Below are 21,706 nucleotides of genomic sequence, written 5' to 3'. Positions count from 1 at the left end.
ATTGCAGAAATGTTCACTTCCCTTAAACTTGCTGGATATGCCTACTGTTTTAAGAGTTGTCTTTTCTTTAAAACACACAGACACACACACACACACACTTAGAGAAATTCAAACTTAAAATGCGATTCTGAATTAAGGTAAGATTTAAAGGTCAAATATTTATTATGAAGGCTGCTGCTGCTAAGTCGCTTCAGTCGTGTCCGACTCTGTGCGACCCCACAGAGGGCAGCCTACCAGGCTCCCTGGTCCCTGGGATTCTCCAGGCAAGAACACTGGAGTGGGTTGCCATTTCCTTCTCCAATTATGAAGGCAGTAGCTACCTATTCTGATAATAAGCAATACACAATTAAATTCTCCTCAATGACTAGTTTACTTTGAAACCATTTTTCTAGTTTTTTGATAAAATTTAATTTAGAACAGAGAGTTTATAAAGTGAATCAGGTGCTTTGATGGAAAGAAAATAAAAGCAAAACTACAAAATATGTAATTTTGTTTATATATTTGGCTAATTGGTACCTTTTTACATAAACCTAACTTCTTTATTCACATCATTCCACAAAAAACAAAACAAAACCCTGAAAGTAAGCTGTACTGTATTTTAAAAACTGTATTTGTATGAAAACTCAATGATTAGTTCTCGGTTAACTAATATATTTATTTTAATCTTAATTGGTTTCTAGTCTGACACCTGGTTACATACTCCTCTATCTCCTACCACTTTTCTCTTTTCTCTCTTTTTTCATTTTGAAATATTTCAAACATGTCAAGAAGTTTAGAGACTACCAAACAAGTTATACAAATCTTAAAATGTTCCCATGTTTTGTATTTTTTTTCTGAGAGAGCATAATTATCTTGAGTACTTATTATTCCATAAGTTTTTATTTGTATAGTTTATAAACACTGCTTATACCTAAACACTGCTAAACCATATAAAGCATTGTTTTACAAGGTTTTAAACTTTATATTATGGATCATACAGTATATATTTTTCTGAAACTTTATCTACTTTGAGATTTAGATCCACCTACATCTTCTAATTCGTTCATTTTGATTGCTGAATATAATTCTTCTGCATGAATATGCTAGATGTGGGTTCAGTCCCTGGATTGGGAAGATCCCCTGGAGTAGGAAATGTCAACCTGCTCAAGTATTCTTGCCCGGAAAATTCCATGGACAGAGGAACCTGGTGGGCTACAGTCCGTGGGGTCAGTCAGACATGACTGAGTGAGCATTTGCACACATCCTTATAAGAGGAGGATTACACACATAGAGAGAAGGTGATGTGAGGATGTAGCAGAGAGAGATCTGAAGATGCTGTCCTTACAGAATGGATTCATGTGACCACAAGCCAAAGAATGCTGATAGCCATCAGAAGCTGAATGCCAGAAAAGGCAAAGCATTGATTTTCCCTAGAGTCTCTTGAATGAGCAAGGCCCTGTTGATACCTTGATGTTGGTCCATTGATGCTGAATTTGAATTCAGACTTCTGGTTCTTCAGAACTCTGAGAGAATGTATTTCTAGTTTGTGTTAATTTGTGACAGCAGCCATATGAGGCTAATTTACTGCTCTTTTCTGATTTTTGCCGTTAAAATCTTTTTAGTCTTATAAATTGCACTGGGGAAGTTACCTTTTTTCTCCTTTCTATAATAGTTCAAAAAAGTTTGTGATCACTTTTTCAGTGTTTGGTAGGCATCAAATGTTAAAACCATCTAGACCCCATTTCTTTTTTGGTGAGATGATTTTTTTTTAAGTTTTCACTGTAGTTTTTTCCTTTTCTTTCTCTCCTCCTCTTTCCCTCCCTTTTGCCTTTCCCCTGAGCTTATGTTTTCCTTATTTGTGATTGCCTTCATGCAGTGTCTGGTCGTTCCAATGCAGAACCAGGTCTTTAGAAGTGAGCTGGGATCTTGTTTCCATCTTGATATTTAGTGATATTGCAAATTAACATATTAGTGGTATTTTTAATTAATGGTCTTGCAAATTCTTATATAGAAACCAAGGTCATGGTTGGCTTTGTTCAGGGTCTTGTTACAAGACTGTGTCCCATCTGTTTGAGCTCACAGCTGTGTGTGATCTGTAGGTTGAGGCAGTTTTCTATAGTGTTTTCCAGCTTCTTTTATTAATGAATCCTCTGGGCATCAAGAATTGAATCTTGACTCCAAGTTTTCATTTTACAAGGAGCATATTTAGTTCATTCATCCTAAAGAGCTCCGTTCTCAGCCATTGGTGCCTGCTTTTTGGCTGGGGGCACAGTGGCACTAAGGCTTTAGCTCTGCTCCTACCTTCATTTTGTTTTAATTTTACTTAGTTTATTTCTACTTTTTATAAGCTAAAATTGTGGGTGCAGAAACAAAAATCTTTCTATACAAGCAGTATCTATTTTAGCAGAAAAATGTTAAAAGTTAAGATTTATATCATGCCATGAAACAAAGTAATATATAAAAATGAGAGTTTAAGGAAAGTAGAAAGAGGCTTAAAAGTTTAAGTTTAGGCAGAGTGGTCGAGGTTACCATAGTTTTTAGTTCTCTATAATAATTTCCCTGAGGTTTTAGGGATAAGTTAAAATTTCATTTTTTCAGCAATTGTGTGTTTTGTATTGATAAAAGTACAGATACCTAAAATGTTTAATAATATTGACTGCATGGCAATACAATAAATGTATTTTCAACTTAATTGTCTTTCATTTTCACTTTATTTCCTGTCTTTTAAAAGAGTAGATTCCTTTTCTGTGCTCTGCAGCCTCCCACCCTGCCCAGAGTAGAGGAACCAGCCATTTTATCAGAAACTAGAAGTTCCCAGTTCTTCTTTCTCTAGGTGTGGTTCTGGTTCATACTTTGCACTTTGGCGAATATTGATCTTTGACCATAACTGACAGTATTCAGATCACAGAGAAATAGGTATAGTATATTCGAAGTGCCTCTTGGTTTAGATTATTTTATCAGTAAGCTGGCTTCTTTTGGGAAGCTTTGGAATGGTGAAGGGGGACGCCACAGTCCTAAGTCCAAGCCTGAGGGTTCTTGGGGAGAGTGTCAGGTACACAGAAAAGGTACACAGTTAAGGAAGAGTCTGCCGCTTCTATCCCTGTACATGATGAGGAAGAAGAACGGCAGTAGGAAGGCACAAATGATCAGAGTAATGTTCTAGTCTGTTCTTTCTAGTCTTTGACTCAGGATGAGGATGCTTATTAGTTAAGTCAAAGGGCAACTTTTACCCTTACTAATATTCGACATTCTTGGAAGAGATATCTTTCTGGATGTCCTTCCAGCATTAGCTTTCCAGAACTATCTTCAGTTCCAGGGTGGCATGGAGGACACAGAAGTAGCTGCATGTCCCTGCTGTGATACTCCCCCAATGGTGAGGGATGAGGGATGTGGCCACTTTTCAGTAGAGACTGCAGTACAGCTACCTTGGGCCATGACTGAATGGAGACTTGTTCAGAGACTAGGAGGAGTCAACAGAGCCTTGGGAGCTAAAGTGAGATCAAGTCAACAATGCAGCGCAGTCCTGTCTGAATAGAGTAGAAGAACCAGACTATGAGTTAGATGAGCTGCAGATTTTAGCAGCAGAAGCTCCACGGGACACCCAGATGCTTTCTTGGAAAACAGCAGGGGAAGGGGTAGAAATGTAAAGCATAGAGAATTTAGCCAAAGGAGCTATTTATCAAGCTAAAATTGAGTACATAGTTTTAAAAGAAATCTGGCTAATCTGCTGTTGAGGAAAATCAGATAAATAATTAGAGAAGAAACAAGCTATGTTTCTTTGTGAGTAATTTTTCAAAGCCATTATCAATAGCCAACTAAGACTTGGAGATGTTCCAAGTAAAAATTTCTTCTGTACTGCTGCTGTCTCCTGAGGGACTTAATGAAGACACCGCTGAACTCCCCTTTATCAGCTGACAAATATGATTGTATATTAGCTAGAGATGCCATGCTTGTGGTTCATGGGGAATTTGGCAAAGTCTGGCTGCTTGTCTTGGGGTATCAGATGGAAGAAATTTTCTGATACTTGTTTTGTAATCTATAAGCCCATTACATTGAAATTACATTGATCTCTTAATTCCTTAAGGAACATGTTTGAAAAACTTTCATCCTCTTAAAATATGGTCTGGTACTCCCTTGCCAGTTGTACCATGACAGCGCTAGGGAAGGTTCATGTAGGTTAGTAGCCTGCAGTGCCACTGAACTCTACCTTCTGAGGGACAGAAACACCACAGATGTAATCATGGGAGCAGTAGGGTAATGCTGTAATTGACTTTTCTGGATTTCCAGGCCTCTTGCAGATCTCTGCGTTCTTTTTTTCCCCAAATGCAGCCTGGGCCTGGGGAGAGGAAACATCAGGGATTTTTGGTGTGATTGTATTCCTTTTGTAGCATTTCTCATAATAGTAATCTAAAGAATATTTGTGTGGTCATTTGCAATTATTTGTCTTCCTTACTATACTTTAAACTCCACAGCAAAATCTATGTCTGCTGAGCTGTATTTGCCAGCTCTTAGGGTAGTGTCTGGCATACACTAGCCATTTAGTGAATACTGAGTGAATGAATAAATAATGAATGAATTAGTGTTAGTAGTTACTTGCACATCTATAAATAAATTAGAATTTTATGGTCTGAATTAATTTTATGGTAAATTATAGCTACATCGAAGTTTATCTTTTAATGCTAAATGTATAATCTTTTAGGAGATTATATTAGATACATTATATCCAGTGATGTACTGATAAATGCTAACCACAGGCTTTCTGTAAGAAAATGTCCTGGTTGGTGGTATTTTCCAATTTTCATAGTCTATAAAAACGTCCACAATGGCTGCTTTCAAGTAACTCAGGTTACTTCATCGATTGCAGAATTGAGAAGAAATGTGCGCAAGCTGTTCTTAAGACTCAGTGAAAGTTGGCTCCAGATCAACGTTGAAGCACATTTTTATGCCTTTTTAGTAATGCATTGTTCATATAAAGAGTATGCTGGTGACACATTCAGTAGAACATGTGCTTTAGAAAGATTTTGAATTAGTCAACTGCAAATGATAAACTTAGGAAGTTTCTGTAGCTCAACATAATAGAATTTTATTTCTCACAGTGTGAAGTCCACACTGCTGTCTGTGGCTGACCATCAGAGACTCCCTTCCAAGTAGTCATTCAGATTCCCAGCCTCCTTCTATTTTTTAATGGATCCTTTATCCCCCAGGGCCTTGAATGAAGAGCTTGATCATAGCATATGAGAGTTTTGAATGGTCATGAAATGGCACACATCATTTTGCTTGTAATCCATTGGCCAGAACATAATAATGGCCATCTCTACAAGGGAGATTGGGAAATGTAATTTTCTAAGAGACAAAGGAAATAAATTTAATAGCTAGTTAGATACGACTGAGCGACTTCACTTTCACTTTTCACTTTCATGCATTGGAGAAGGAAATGGCAACCCACTCCAGTGGTCTTGCCTGGAGAATCCCAGGGATGGGGAAGCCTGGCGGGCTGCCGTCTATGGGGTCGCACAGAGTCGGACACGACTGAAGCGACTTAGCAGCAGCAGCAGCAGCTTCCACAGTTTTCTAGTCATGTGATAGGGTCAAACCAATCAATTTAACACTGTATTTCTGACAAATGCACACATTGATAAGCATTATAGGTTAGTGGTAGAGCCTAGTCTGATTAGACTGGAGTTTAGTAAATTCTTTTATCCTGTGCAAAGTTAGCTGGTTTTATCAACTTTGCCTTGGTCTCATTAGCATCAGTGTCTAAGCAGTAATCCTTCATTTCTCTGGAATACTCTATTACTTATTATCCCTATTTAGATGAAAATAAGAGTTTTCAGAGGTTTACATTCCTTTAAGTTGTTGTGTGCAGTTAACATAGTTTTGTTTGTGACTATGAAGTTTAGCTATTACATTTACCATTTTTATGGTTTTGAAGAGATATTTCTATTTTCCTTAGTTTTTTCCCTTTTTAACCCCAACAAGGATGTTTTGGAATGGAACATATGGTAATAAGGGACAAATTTGGGTCACTAGTATTTCACCTCTTATATTGGTATATTACTTTGAAAATATTAGCATATTTAGAACTGAAAGTAATAATACCTTATAATTTTGAATCCTCTGTGTCTTTGTATTCTCAGGGCCTAGAATTTTTTTTTTTTTTTTTGATAAATGATGACCAGCCAAACTAATAAGCTTTAACCTTGGTGATTTATGAGCATATATATTTCTAAGATTTTTAAAAGCATTTATCATAAGGTACATTTGCTGGTTAACTTAACTGGCTAAAGGATTCCACTAACAAAAGTGCTGTTATTTTATCCCAAATTAGTTAATTTTTTTCCACAGACACAGAATTCAGCTCTAATAGACATCAATTGTTTCATAGCCAGTTAGTGAAAATTCACTTCACAGCACATATATGTGTTTATAAGATGTTGTTCAGTATCAGCAATTGATGAGTTGCAGTGTATGTAAAGGGCTTTAAGTGAAATTGTCAGTCTGTATTAATTTAAGTGAGTGGATTTAGGCTTTCTGATCCTTAAAGATTAATAGATTCTTAATCCGAAAGTAGGAGGAGATAGTGAGAGAAGGGTAACTGGGTGTTAGGATATGAGGATTACTAGAGGCCAGCAGTTTAGGAAGGAACATAAGATCTAGTCAGAATTCCCTGGTGGCTCAGACGGTAAGGAATCCACCTGTAAAGGGGGGAAACCTGGGTTTGATCCCTGGGTTCGGAAGATTCCCTAGGGAGGACATGGCAACCCACTCCAATGTTCTTGCCTGGAGAATCTGTGGACAGAGGAGCCTGGTGGGCTATAGTCTATGGAGTTGCAAAGAGTCGGACACGACTAAGCGATTAAGCACAGCACAATGTGGATAGCCCAAAGAGGATGGGAAAGTATTAATACATAGTGTCTTTAATAGAAATCAGACAGCATCCTTCACACCTTGCAGTCATTTATTTTATGTATTAATATCCACTGAGTGTTAACAAATAAGGAAAACTAAGCTCATAGTGCTTCTAGTTCTTCTTTTTTTTTTTTTTTTCATTTTGCGCTGCCTGGAAATGATACTGTTCGTACAATGAGTTAACTTAAATTTATAAATTTGTACGAATAGTGTCATACATTTACCTAGTTCACTGGGTAGGGCTGGTTAAGGCCTCCTCTAGCCTACCCCAGTCATTCTGAGGAACACACTTGTAACTCACTGAACACACTGAGTTAGGAATTGCTGCCCTGACGGCTCTCTTAACTTTACCAAACACTAGAATCACCTGTAGGATTTGGCAAATAAATAAAAGAAAATAACATATTTCTGCGTTCTTTCCCAGTTTCTGATTCAGTAGGTCTGGGGTGTAGCCTGAAAAGGTGCACTTCTAAAGTTTCCAGGTGATACTTAGGCTGCTGTTCTAGGGATACTCTTGAAACTCTCTGGAAGAGCTTAAGTAACCTGCTTACCTTGTGACAAATAATGAAGCAGCAGTAAGTTGTTTCTGCAAATAATCATGATTAGATAGTTGTCTGTCTCACAAACTCTCATTTCTGTTTCATTATCAATTACCAGGTGCAAAAGTATGTTATTCTTCAATATTCTGAGTGTGACTTAGTCTAGATAACTTCATATCATAAAATCATATAGATGTACTATCACGGTTAACATGAATCATAATTTTTTTTAAAAAAGCAGAAAAATTCAAATTTAATTTTTAATGTTATTTTCTGGTTCTATATTTAGTTGCTTTCACTTTTAAAAGAGATCTGCAGTACCTACATTTGTCACAAGATGGCATTTAAAGGCTGAAGATTTTAGTTGAAATTTGATTTTTGAGACTATTGATGAGTTAGATGTAGAATGTTTCATATTATTCAAACCAAAAGAAATTTGAACTATGATGTATTTTTTAAAATTTGAGTGAGATTTTGATATTTTAATATAAAAAATGCTTTCTTATTACAAAAATTAGATAGTAACAAAAATTATGGTATTGACGATTAATTCTTTCGGAAATGATGAAACATGAATCTTAGTGTAATAGCATAAAAATTTTATTACATTACATTACATCCCCCAGAAAGATTTCAAATGATTTCAAGTTAGCAAAAATTTAGAAGGTCTTACTGTTCTATAATGTATAAAGTCTTATTATGCAAATAGGGTTTCCCAGGTGGCTCAGTGGTACTCCTTCTGCCAATGCAAGGAACACAGGAGAACTGGTTTGATCCCTGGGTTGGAAAGATCCCCTGGAGTAGGAAATGGCAACCCACTCCAGTATTTTTGCCTGGAAAATCTCATGGACAGAGGAACCTGGTGGGCTATAGTCCATAGGGTTGAAAGAATTGGGCACGACTGAGCAACTGACTGAGCAAATAGATTCAAGGGATTAGATCTGATGGACAGAGTGCCTGATGAACTATGGATGGAGGTTTGTGACACTGTACAGGAGGCAGGAATCAAGACCGTCCCCAAGGAAAAGAAATGCAAAAAGGCAAAATGGTTGTCTGAGGAGGCCTCACAAATAGCTGTTAATAGAAGAGAAGCGAAAGGCAAAGGAGAAAAGGAAAGATATATCCATTCAAATGCAGAGTTCCAAAGAATAGGAAGGAAAGATAAGAAAGCCTTCCTCAGCGATCAATACAAAGAAATAGAGGAAAACAATACAATGGGAAAGACTAGAGACCTCTTCAAGAAAATTAGAGATACCAAGGGAACATTTCATGCAAAGATGGGCACAATAAAGGACAGAAATGGTATGGATGTAACAGAAGCAGAAGATATTAAGAAGAGGTGGCAAGAATACACAGAAGAACTATACAAAAAGATCCTCATGACCCAGATAATCATGATGGTGTGATCACTCACCTAGAGCCAGATATCCTGGAATATGAAGTCAAGTGGGCCCTAGAAAGCATCACTACAAAGCTAGTGGAGGTGATGGAATTTTCTATTTCAAATCCTCAGAGATGATGCTGTGAAAGTGCTGCACTCAATATACCAGCAAATTTGGAAAACTCAGCAGTGGCCACAGGACTGGAAAAGGCCAGTTTTCATTCCAATCCCAAAGAAAGGCAATGCCAAAGAATGCTCAAACTACTGCACAGTTGCACTCGTCTCACACACAAGTAAAGTAATGCTCAAAATTCTCCAAGCCAGACTTCAACAGTATGTGAACTGTGAACTACCAGATGTTCAAGCTGATTTTAGAAAAGGCAGAGGAACCAGAGATCAAATTGCCAACATCCGCTGGATCATCGAAAAATCAAGAGTTCCAGAAAAACATCTGCTCTATTGACAATGCCAAAGCCTTTGACTGTGTGGACCACAACAAACTCTGGAAAATTCTTAAGGAGATGGGACTACCAGACCACCTGACCTCTTGAGAAATCTCTATGCAGGTCAGGAAACAACAGTTAGAATTGGACATGGAACAACAGTCTGGTTCCAAATAGGGAGAGCAGTACGTCAAGGCTGTATGTTGTCACCCTGCTTATTTAACTTATATGCAGAGTACATCATGAGAAACACTGAGCTGGATGAAGCACAAGCTGCAATCAAGATTGCTGGGAGAAATATCAGTAACCTCAGATATGCAGATGACACCACCCTTATGGCAGAAAGCAAAGAAGAACTAAAGAGCCTCTTGATGAAGGTGAAAGAGGAGAGTGAAAAAGTTGGCTTAAAACTCAACATTCAGAAAACTAAGATCATGGCATCCGGTCCCATCACTTCATGGCAAATTGATAGGGAAACAGTGGAAACAGTGGCAGACTTTACTTTCTTGGGCTCCAAAATCACTGCAGATGGTGACTGCAGCCATGAAATTAAAAGATGCTTACTCATTGGGAGAAAAGTTATGACCAACCTAGACAGGATGTTAAAAAGTAGCGACTTTAGTTTGCCAACAAATGTCCGTCTAGTCAAAGCTATGGTTTTTCCAGTAGTCATGCATGGATGTGAAAGTTGGACTATAAAGAAAGCTGTGCACCGAAGAATTGATGCTTTTGAAATGTGGTGTTGGAGAAGACTCTTGAGAGTCCCTTGGACTGCAAGGAGATCCAACCAGTTGATCCTAAAAGAAATCAGTCCTGAATATTCATTGGAAAGACTGATGCTAAAGCTGAAACTCCAATTCTTTGGCCACCTGATGCAAAGAGCTGATTCATTTGAAAAGACCCTGATGCTGGGAAAGATTGAAGGCAGGAGGAGAAGGGGACGACAGAGGATGAGACGGTTGGATGGCATCACTGACTCAATCACTGACAGGGGGGTCTGGTGTGCTGCAGGCCATGGAGTCACATAGAGTCAGACACGACTGAGTGACTGAACTGAACTGAGCATGCAGGCATGCACATTATGCAAATAGAAGATATAGATTTTGCCTCCAGTGAGCTTTGAATGTAGTTGGAGAAACATGAAGAGAAATGTATATCCAGTTTGAAGAGAGAACAAAATAAAAATGATCAAGTACAGTGTTGTTTGATATAGACTGTACAAACAGTGTGAACTGAAATAATGGGCAATGAAGCAAAAATTTTAAATTGCATTTTACAAAAGCATCCTTGTATCAGTTGAAAACAGCATGTTGAATTTTTCTTTTACTGTGATTATCTATATTATTATAATTGATTCAAACCAAGGAGAAATGTTTAGCCATCTGGAGAGCCTTAGGATTCAGTATTTGACATAAATATAACATTAAAATCACTCGATTTTTTTTTGATTAATTGAAAAACATTTTTCAGAAGAAGATAAAAGTTTATCTGCCCATACAGATGTTAGTTTTAAAATTCTTTGATTCCTGGAGTCTGAAAAACGCATCTATTAAAAAATCAAGAGTAGGATGATGGTTACCAGGGGATGGGAGGGAGAAAAGGGAATTTGCTGTTTAATGGATATAGACTTTGAATTTTACAAGACACACAAATTTTGGAGATCTGTTTCACAACAATATAAATATACCTAATACTACTGAACTGTGCAGTTAAAAATGGTTAAATTGTGCATTTTATGTGAAGTGTCCTAGTAAAATTATGAAAGTGTTAGGTTTCTATTAATCAGCAATATTCCTAAGCTTTATTTTAGCCATTAAGAGCTACTCAAAAGAAATAAAAGCCCCTCAAGAAGCTGTAATATATTTGGTGATAAAAGATTAACCTATTATTAGTAGGTAACCTACTGAAAGTCCAACATAAACCAGGCATTGTGCCATGGTGCCAGACATTTTATATAAATTATTTCAATCCTCAAAACAACAACAGGAAAATGAATATTACTATCCCTATTTCTTATTTTATCTTAAGGGAACTAAGTTTTATAAAAATGAAGGTTCAGTACCTTGTTGAACTTTGAATTTAGTTGGAGAAAAATGAAGAGTAATGTATATCCAATTTGAAGAGAGAACAAAATAAAAATGGTTGCCAAGGTTCCTTGGAGTTGGTATTAAATCCAATTTTTTCTAGCTTCAAAATCCATTTTCTCTGTATTTTATTATGCCTCTAATTTAAATAAAAAGCAATTAAAGAATACAAAGAAACAAATAGTAATTATACGTTCTAGTTTGGTATTTTTACTGCCAGTAAATATTGTCTATTTCATTATAGTTATTTTGACAGAGTTAAAAGATACGTGATTTAATTAACAATAGTAGTTAATCCGGATTATGTTTTGACTTTAGAAAGAATGACCATACATACATATATATATATATACATATATATATTAGCTTGAGTTGTTGTCTCTCTTTTTACTTGCTTTTAACTTTGGAAACACTAATTTCTTTTCCCTGTATATTCACGTGCAGGTTATGTGGGTATGTAATTTGTGCCGAAAACAACAAGAAATCCTCACTAAATCAGGAGCATGGTTTTATAATAGTGGATCTAATACACCACAGCAACCTGATCAAAAGGTTCTCCAAGGACTGCGGAATGAGGAGGCGCCTCAGGAGAAGAAAGCAAAACTGCATGAGCAGGCCCAGTTCCAAGGACCCTCAGGTGACTTATCTGTACCTGCAGTGGAGAAAAGTCGATCTCATGGGCTCACAAGACAGGATTCTATTAAAAATGGGTCAGGAGTGAAGCACCAAATTGCCAGTGACGTAGCTTCAGACAGGTAAACATTTTGCTTAATCTTTAGGTAAATATTATTTTTAAACTTCATTCCAAACAGAAATAAAAATACACGACATGTTTAGGCAACAAATGAGTTGTCTAAATATAATGTAAATGTCCATATGTTTTATAGAAATGCTGAAAGTGATGTTAGGACTTGAGCGCTTGTATGTTTGAACAGTCTTAGATTTGATGAGGGAGTGTCAGATTGTTCCAGAATAAAGAAGTGAAATGAAACAGGGAGCGTTGGTAGGAGGTTATGATCCCAGGAAAGACAAATGGGCATAAGAGCAATGGGAATGAAGGAAATGGTTTTTAAGACACTTTGGAGAGTTTGGATTGATGGGACCAACTGGAAGAGGAATTGAGAGAATGGGGAAGATTAATTACTTTTCCAAAGGTTCTACCTCAGGTTGAAGCATGAAGTGGTTTTCCAGCTGATGAAAGGGTTTCATAGTTTGATTTTCCCATTGACTAACTCTGTTATTAACTCTTTGGCTCAGTTCAATGGGCTTCTCTATGTTCAAAGTGTTAGACTTTTAAAAATAGTTTATGAGTCTTAGATTTCCTAATTTTGGAAGGGGGAGATGAAAAATTTTGTTGGGAAGATTATTTTTCTATACCATATTGCTCTGTTTGAACTGACAATTTAAAAAAATCTAGTTTACACTGTTTGTTATCTGGAAGTGGCAGATGCATTTACATGTGAACAACTATAAAATCATACATTTGTTGAAACACAAATCTAAGCTGTGCTCACAGGATGGTCGGTTCAGAGTGTTACTAAAATGCAAGTCTGTGTGCCCCACGCACGTGAGGCCAAATGGTACCAAAGCTCCGGAGTCTGGAACAGAGAAAGATGTATTGCGATGCCATGAGAGGAGACAGGTGGCTCACATCCTCAGAACCCCAAAAGCTTTCACCAAAGCCCTTCATAGGAAAGGTGAGGGAGGGGTGTAGTTAGCGTCAGATCCTTTGTTCTTGAGGTCAGGTCATGGTTGGGTAAGAATATTCCCGCAAACCTCCACCAAAACAAATGATATTCTCTGTTCTGACAAGAAAAGGCAAGGTCCCGAGTCTCAACTTCTGCTCTGTGAGGTCCAGGCCCTGGCTAAGAGAAGGGGGCTGGTTACCCTGCCCAGGAGTGTTCACATCCAGCACCCGGTCTGGGTCCTCCTACTGGGGTCCGGGCCTGGCAGATGAGGCTGGCAGTGCTCTCAGGACTGGGTCCCCAGACCCTGCGTGGCCGTCATCACTGAGGGAACCCGGTGCCCAGGACTGCAGGCTTTTCATTTAAACTGGAGAGAATCATTTGTGGCAAATGCCAGTCAGATTAATTCCCAGCTCACAACAATTGCCCTTCTTTGAGAATAGCCCCAACCACAGAGGTGGACCTGAAGTAATGGTGTACAGTGTTCTTATAACTTAACCCCGACCTCTGGCCACCTCCTAGGGGTAGACAACTGATCAAGCTGTACCAGTTTTTGAAACTTGAATGGACAGACTGAAGCTGTTACCTTAATGACAGTATCCACATACTCAGGTGCTGAGAGGCCTCCATGGACTGTGACTCATGGAGACTGCCCCTGCCATTTGGTAAAGGCCTGGGCCCAGCCACTGGGCAGACTTGGCAGGGGCTCTGGAACTTTGCAGGGCACAGTCCTTAGCCTGTCCCAGGCCACCCCAGCTCACCTGCTGGTCCCCAGGCCAGAGACCCAGGAGGACCTGGACCAAAGGGCACAACCCACCTCTCACTGCCCTTTCTGCCTGGAGGATCACTGGAGTCTGATTGTTGGCAGAGGGGACCTCTAGCCACTGCTCTAAGGGTCTTGTGCTAATGGTCACACGCTGGCCAGGTAAGAGTGGTGTGCTAAGGGCTGCCTGCCCACACTGCCCCCATTACAATTTGAAGGCAAGGAACAAATCTCTCCTTTAAAGTTAACATCAGATTCTGCTCAGTAGGAGTTTCTTAGTAACAGAATCTGACTTACATTTTGTGATGTAGATCCCCCTCCAACTTGAGGACACCTGCTGCCGCTGCTTAGTCACTTCAGTTGTGTCTGACTCTGTGCGACCCAATGGACTGTAGCCCACCAGGCTCCTCTATCCACGGGATTCTCCAGGCAAGGATACTGGAGTGGGTTGTCATTTCCGTCTCCAGGGGATCTTCCTGACCCAGGGATTGGACAGCTGACCCCCGCCCATTTTCACAGTGACAGCTCTTAACTATCTTTCTGCAGAGCCTGGACTTTGGCCGCTGGCCTGAGGTCTGACCCAATGTAGGATGGTGATGCCCTCCAACCTCTGTCTGCCACCCCGTCAGTCTTCTCTGGCTGGACACCCTGCCAGGTGCCAGGAATGGAAAAGCTCAGGCTCAAAATCCAAAAGAGGGGAGCGTTGGCTGAGAACTGGAGGGCTGTGATCCTCCATGTCTGTGGGGTGGGGAAGGTGCTCAGCTGAGGCGGAAGAACCCAAGCTAGGCTGGTTACCAGCAAGACCTGTCCCCTGCTGTCCATGACCCTCCAGGCTCATGGCTGTTTGGAGTCTGGCCATCTCGACTCCTCTGCTGGCTCTCAGAGCCTTGCCTGCTGCTAGCAGACATGCCCCTGGAAGAGTGCCCTCAGCCCCATCACCCATGCCCCTTCTGTGTCCAGCTTAGCTGAGGCACACCTGCATCTATTCCATGAGCACTCAATTATAACAGGTAAGGTAACTATGAGTCACTTTGTTGTTGGTGTTCAGTCACTAAGTCATGTCTAACTCTTTGTGAACTCATGGACTATAGCCCACCAGGCTCCTCTGTCCATGGGATTTCCTAGGCAGGAATACTGAAATGGGCTGCCGTTTCCTTTTCCAGGAGGAGTCACTTTAGAAGATGCCTGAAGCCATCACCCTGGTGATGCTATGTCTTAGGAAAATAATGAAGTGATGGCTGTGCTGGTTGTTTGAAAACTAGCAGAAGTGAAACAGACAGTGTAAATCCTATCTTGGGCCAAACAGTGGTGATTTCATGGCTGGCATGCTGTGAACACGTCTCAGCGCAAAATCTCAGGAACTCAGGAATTTTAAGCTTAGAGGACCATCTTAGATTGAGGACCACCTTAAGGACACAAAAATTTAAGAGCAGGTAGTTTTATATGTAAGGCAATCCAAGGCATTGCCTGTAGGGATGTGAGAAATGATCCAGTTAAGGAAGGAATACAATATTGGATGCATTCAAGACCTTAACCTCTTAGCAATTGTGTCTCAATCTTACTGGTACTTTTGGGAAGCAAAGTATCATTTCCTCAGAGTTATCCCATGCAATGGGTAAGGAGGCTGGGGATATTTATCCATAACTTTCCTTTGTTGTTGGATTAAGACTATTTCTGGTGGGTATTAACTCTCTGGAACTCATTGCTCAAGCATATTCCTGTGCCAGAGAAAACAGTCAGGCAGAATATTACAAATACAGTAAGAAAGCATCACTATTTAGGGAACAGTGAAGGAATAAGGCAATGTGGGTTGAGACAGCAGCCGTGTCTGCTACACAAGGACTTCATGAATCAGGAAAAATTGTGAAATGGCAAGTATAATGATCAAAGTATATGAACTTTGATGAAAAAAATAGATAATAACCAATGGAGCTAGGATTTTAAATGAATAAATGGTAATAAAATGGATAATGGAAGCAGACTCCTTCAAAAACTCGATAGCTGAATGAGATAGTTTCCTTTGGACTCTAGAAAGTTAGGTTTAGGAAGAAAAAAGGAAATATTAGAAGCCTGGATCACATAATAGATTATTAAGCTTTGGAGTGCATATTGTTAAGAGGTTATGGATGTTAAAAATAAACCCAACAAATTTATGAGTAATTACTTCACCATTGTAGGGAAATTAGAAGCATATCTCTAATCTATGAAGAAGGTGGTAAAAACAAATATATTTCTTTCAATATTATCCCTTGATGCTTCTTTCACTGACAAAGGACTAGCCCAAATGAACAGTAGAATTCTGACACATTATGGGGAAGCATAATTCAGAATTATGAATGTTGAAAGCTCAACATTCAGAAAACTAAGATCAAGGCATCTAGTCCCATCACTTCATGGGAAATAGATGGGGAAAGAGTGGATGACTTTATTTTTTTGGGCTCCAAAATCACTGCAGATGGTGATTGCAGCCATGAAATTAAAAGACGCTTACTCCTTGGAAGGAAAGTTATGACCAACCTTGATAGCATGTTAAAAAGCAGAGATATTACTTTGCCAACAAAGGTCCATCTAGTCAAGGCTGTGGTTTTTCCAGTGGTCATGTATGGATGTGAGAGCTGGACTGTGAAGAAAGCTGAGCACTGAAGAATTGATGCTTTTGAACTGTGGTGTTGGAGAAGACTCTTGAGAGTCCTTTGCACTGCAAGCAGATCCAACCAGTCCATCCTAAAGGAGACCAGTCCTGGGTATTCGTTGGAAGGACTGATGCTGAGGCTGAAATTCCAATACTTTGGCCACCTCATGAGAAGAGTTGACTCATTGGAAAAGACCCTGATGCTGGCAGGAATTAGGGGCAGGAGGAGAAGGGGACAACAGAGGAGGAGATGGCTGGATGGCATCACCAACTCGATGCACATGAGTTTGGGTGAACCCTGGGAGTTGGTGATGGACAGGGAGGCCTGGCATGCTGCAATTCATGGGGTCACAAAGAGTCGGACACGACTGAACGACTGAACTGATTGACTGACAGTTGTGATTGGAGTGACTGGAGTTATAAATACCCTCTCTCAATAACTGATAAAACCAGTAGGCAGAAAATCATCAAAGATATAGTAGACTTGAAAAACAGTATCAATCAACCTGACCTAATTGATATTTACAGAACAATCCACCAAACAACAATAGAATATTCATTCTTATTAGTGGTACAAAGAATAGTAAGAAGATAGACCGTATTCTATCCTTTAAACAAGTCTCATTGTGCTGAAACAGTGAATATCCATTTAAAAATGAAAATTGAAGCTAGCTTTTTTACCATAAAAATAACCAAAAATGGATCATAGCTATAATAATAAAAATTAGAAGTATAAAACTTATCAAAGAAAATGTAGAAGAAAATCATTGTGACCTTGCTTTGGGCTAAAACTATAAAGCTTCTAGGAAGAACCAGAGGAGGCTATCTTCATGATATAGGCAAAGATTCCATAGATAAACACAGAAAGTGCTAACCATAAAAGACAAAACAATGACAAAACTAGACATCATCAAAATAAAAACTTTGTTCATTAAAAGATACTAAGAAAATGTATAACCAAATTAAACTTTAAGAAATTTCCAGAGAAAATATTTGCAATACATGTAGCTTAAAAAGAAATATAAAGAGCACTTACCTTTAAATAATATAAATAAGGGACTTCCTTGCTAGTCCAGAGGCTAAGACTCCAATCTCCCAATGTAGGTTATCTGGGTTCAGTCCCAGGTTGGGGAACTAGATCCCACATGCTGCGATTAAGAGTCACATGCTACAACTGAGAGGCCAGGCACAGCCCAATTAAAAAACAAAACAAAAGCCCTAAAAGCGCAAAAAGTATTTTCTTCACAACAGAAATGCACAAATGGCTGCTAACCTGATAAAGCTACAAGGAGAATGTCCTGTCTTTATTTATTTGAAAGATGCAAAACAAGGTGACAATGAGACACTTTTGATGCACTCACTTGGAAAAGCTACAATTTTAAAACAAAAACGAAAACTATGATATCATTTAACATCTGTGAGGATTTGGAGCAATTGGATCTCAAATACTTTGCTGGTGAGAGTATACTTCCTATACTTCATTTACTCTGCTGGTGATAGTAAATGCTTTCTGTTTTCAGTTGAATTAAACTTGAACCATTGTCAAGTTTCTTTCATTTAAGAGACATAAATAGAATTGCAATATATGCCAGTTTGCCCAGGACAGTCCAGTTTGCACCTGCTCTCCTGGCAGCCTGCATAGGTTGGCTTTTATCCTGGATTTTTTTATATGAAATATTTCATTGAGTTGCCTTATAAACTGGCTTGAGTTTGATAGGTCTCGACCTTATACTTTTAGCTTCTGACATGATTTAATTCTGTGTGGAACACATGTGCAGTTAACAAAGTTCTGATCTGAAATACAGCCACCAACAGTCTATCTTTTCCCCAACTTTTCAGACATAAGATAGTTAACATTCCTCTTTCAAGGACAGGATGTAAGCGCTTGTGGACAAAATGAAGTGTGGTTGAAAGGTGGTGGTGGGAGAAGTATTTAATATCACTGTCCCACTTACCCTGTGGTTATAAACCAACTTTCTCATGGCTCATTCTTTGGCATTTGAGATGCAGACATCAAAGTTTGCGTAGTCTTTGGAAAATTTAGATTATAGTTTGGATGTTTTTTATATAGTGGTATTGTCATTTATTGTAGACTTTAAATGTGTAAATGTTTATATATTTTATTATTTGGTAATTTAAAAAGCTTTTGCAATGAGTATTTCATCAGCAAGGTGCTAAAAATTGAAACTGTGTTTTAACTGACTGTGTATAACCCACACAAAATTTTTGTTTCACTTGCCATCCACTAGGGGGCTCATAGTCACCGAATACATCACTGCAGAAAACAAAATATCTGGTGAAAAAGCAACATCTATTTCAAAAATTAGTATAGTTATTTTAAGAAGAACCGAAAATCACAGAATAATACATATATAGATGGTATAGTTTACATGTCATTTTGAGAAACATTTACATGAAATGACTGCTTTAAAATTAATTTTACTTATTTTGAATTCCAAGTTTCTTTGTGCTCAAAAAGTAAATTACTGGCTTCATTAACATAAGAATGCCATTGCACTGGTAAGTGTTGACCTTTTAAAAAGAATTTTGAAAGTGGTGGTTATCAAGTATAAGACACTGAAAGTTCTCCCTACAAAAAGTAAGGGAGGAAACGAACAAACTAAACAGATTTCACGATGTAAGAGTCAGGTATCTTCCTCATCAGTGTAATCCTAGCGCCTTACACAGTAACTGAAACCGTGTGTTTAGTGAAGGGCTTCTCTGGTGGCTCAGTGGTGAAGAATCCACCTGTCTTGCCCCTAGATGGAAGTTTGATCCCTGGGATGGGAAGATCCCCTGGAGAAGGAAATGGTAACCCACTCCAGTATACTTGCCTGGAAATCCCCACGAACAGAGAAGCCTGGTGAGCTACAGTCAGTGGGGTTGCAGAGTTGTACATGACTTAGTGACTGAACAATCAATATCAATGTGCTCAGGGAACAGTTACTGAAAACCTGAATGAATGGAATAATAAAATAGCTTAAGGAAAAAGAAGGCTGATCTATAAGGGCATGGGGATGTCTGACAGAACCCCAGGAAAAGAATGAGGATAAACTTTATGAAAAATTGGAGTTATGGATTCAAATTCTACAAACTCTTATCTCACTGTCTTTTCTCTATTTCTCATCCTAACTGTTCTTTCTTGTGTCTTTCCAAAATGGTTTTTTACTATTCAGCTGTTCTGTGTGGTAGGAAAGACGACCATCAATAGAAATTTGTTGAACAAATGAATGAAGGGAATATTGTAGTAGCCTACATATTGAAAACCAGTATATTATCATAATTTTACATAATGCTTGGGGATTTATATGGTAAGTTAACTTAAAGAAAAGTGATGTAGAGAGATTGAGTAGTTAGGAAACAAAACTTTGCTATGAAAATGCAGTTACAAAGTGTAAGATAACGCATAGTTGAACTGGGATTTATGCTACTTAGGCTTGAGATAGAGCATGAAGTATAAATTCTTGCCATTTGAAACCTATTAAAATGCCTCAACATTTAACTATATAATGGTACATATATAAGAGTATTTTAGGAGGGGCTGTGTGCATTTTGTTCTGACATTCAGTATCAAAATTGATCTTGCCAGTGGCCCATAAAAATATTACCCGGTCTAAAAGGATATAAATAGCATTTTATGTTTCAGGTCTCTTAAACTGGCTGCAAAATCAAGAGCAACTTCTGAACTCATTCATAGCATATACTTCTTAGTGAAGTTAGATTAAATTTATTTTTAATTTATCAGCAAGTGTTAGAAATTATTTTCTCCTAAATGACCTAGTATTATTCTAGGTTCATTGAATTATTCTATAGAGATAGCTTTGATAGCTATTTGAAAAATATGTATGCTAATTAAAATACAGTTTATAATCAGCCACACTTTTTATGTGAATCTTGTTTTGGACTCATGATTTTTGAGTAAATCTGAAAACTTCTGAGGTCATAGGGAAAGACTGTCTTATGCTTCAAAGTGTATTTCTTCTGTGTGTTATGTCCCAGTTCTATATACCTACTCCATATTCTAGCCACTCAGTTTCTTTTTCTTCTACAAACACTGGTGCTATTTTTGTATGCATTTCTATACTTATTCTCTGCAAATACAATAATATATTCTTCATATATAAATACATACATACATTATTTTACATATAAAATATATGTATATATATTATATATGTGTATATATTTATGGGATTCCCTGGTGGCTCAGTGGTAAAGAATCCGCCTACCAATGCAGGAGATATGGCTGCAATCCCTGATTCAGGAAGATCTCCTGGAGAAGGAAATTGTGACCCACTCCAGTATTCTTGCCTGGGAAATCCCATGGACAGAGTAACCTGGTTGGCTACAGTCCACAGGGTCACAAAAGAGTTGGATACACTAAACAACAACGACAATATATGTTTTTTCCTTTAAAATGATAGCATATATATAGTATTCTATTTCTCTTTTTTCATTTAATAACATATGTTTACCAATACATAAATGACTGTGCTTCATTATTACTTTTTGGCTTTGCCTCATGGCTTGCAGGGTCTTAGTTCCCCAACCAGGGACTGAACCTGGACCCCAGCATTGGAAGCATGGAGTCCTAACCACTGGACTGCCAGGGAATTCCCATTTCACCATTATTTTTAATGGATGTGTCAAAATTATTTAGTTCCTAATGATGGAAACTTAGGTTATTGCCAAAATTTTTTAGTTTACAAACACTGTTGTAATAAATAATCTTATAAATATGTGGATACACATATATGTGTATATATAAAATCTTGTATAAGAGTAAATCTGTAAGGTAAATTCCCAAGTGGAATAACTTGGTCAAAAAATATGTGCAGTTTAAACTTTTTTTTTTGGCATTGGCAAATTGTTTACTATAGAGAATGTACCAATTTATACTTCGGTTCACAATTATTCAGTTCAGTTCAGTCGCTTAGTCGTGTCCGACTCTTTGCGACCCCATGAATCGCAGCATGCCAGGCCTGCCTGTCCATCACCAACTCCCAGAGTTCACTCAGACTCACGTCCATTGAGTCAGTGATGCCATCCAGCCATCTCATCCTCTGTCGTCCCCTTTTCCTCCTGCCCCCAATCCCTCCCAGCATCAGAGTCTTTTCCAATGAGTCAACTCTTTGCATGAGGTGGCCGAAGTATGGGAGTTTCAGCTTTAGCATCATTCCTTCCAAAGAAATCCCAGGGCTGATCTCCTTCAGAATGGACTGGTTGGGTCTCCTTGCAGTCCAAGGGACTCTCAAGAGTCTTCTCCAACACCACAGTTCAAAAGCATCAAT

The 21,706-nt window shown here is 38.5% G+C and overlaps 1 protein-coding gene across 6 annotated transcripts in view; it reads left to right on the top strand.

Annotated features, from left to right (window-relative positions):
* Positions 1 to 21,706, top strand: part of RIMS2 (regulating synaptic membrane exocytosis 2) — a 611,677-nt gene that overhangs the window by 164,675 nt on the left and 425,296 nt on the right. For all 6 annotated transcript variants that reach the window (XM_055546480.1, XM_055546481.1, XM_055546482.1 and 3 more), the window contains one exon: positions 11,780 to 12,090. In XM_055546480.1, the coding sequence (XP_055402455.1) occupies positions 11,780 to 12,090 (311 nt within the window). The remainder of the gene's footprint in view (positions 1 to 11,779; positions 12,091 to 21,706) is intronic.

This window comes from Bubalus kerabau, chromosome 14 (assembly GCF_029407905.1).
Source record: "Bubalus kerabau isolate K-KA32 ecotype Philippines breed swamp buffalo chromosome 14, PCC_UOA_SB_1v2, whole genome shotgun sequence".
NCBI lineage: Eukaryota > Metazoa > Chordata > Mammalia > Artiodactyla > Bovidae > Bubalus > Bubalus kerabau.
The sequence above is the reverse complement of the archived record's forward strand: the minus strand, read 5'-3'. Positions and strand labels throughout refer to the sequence as shown.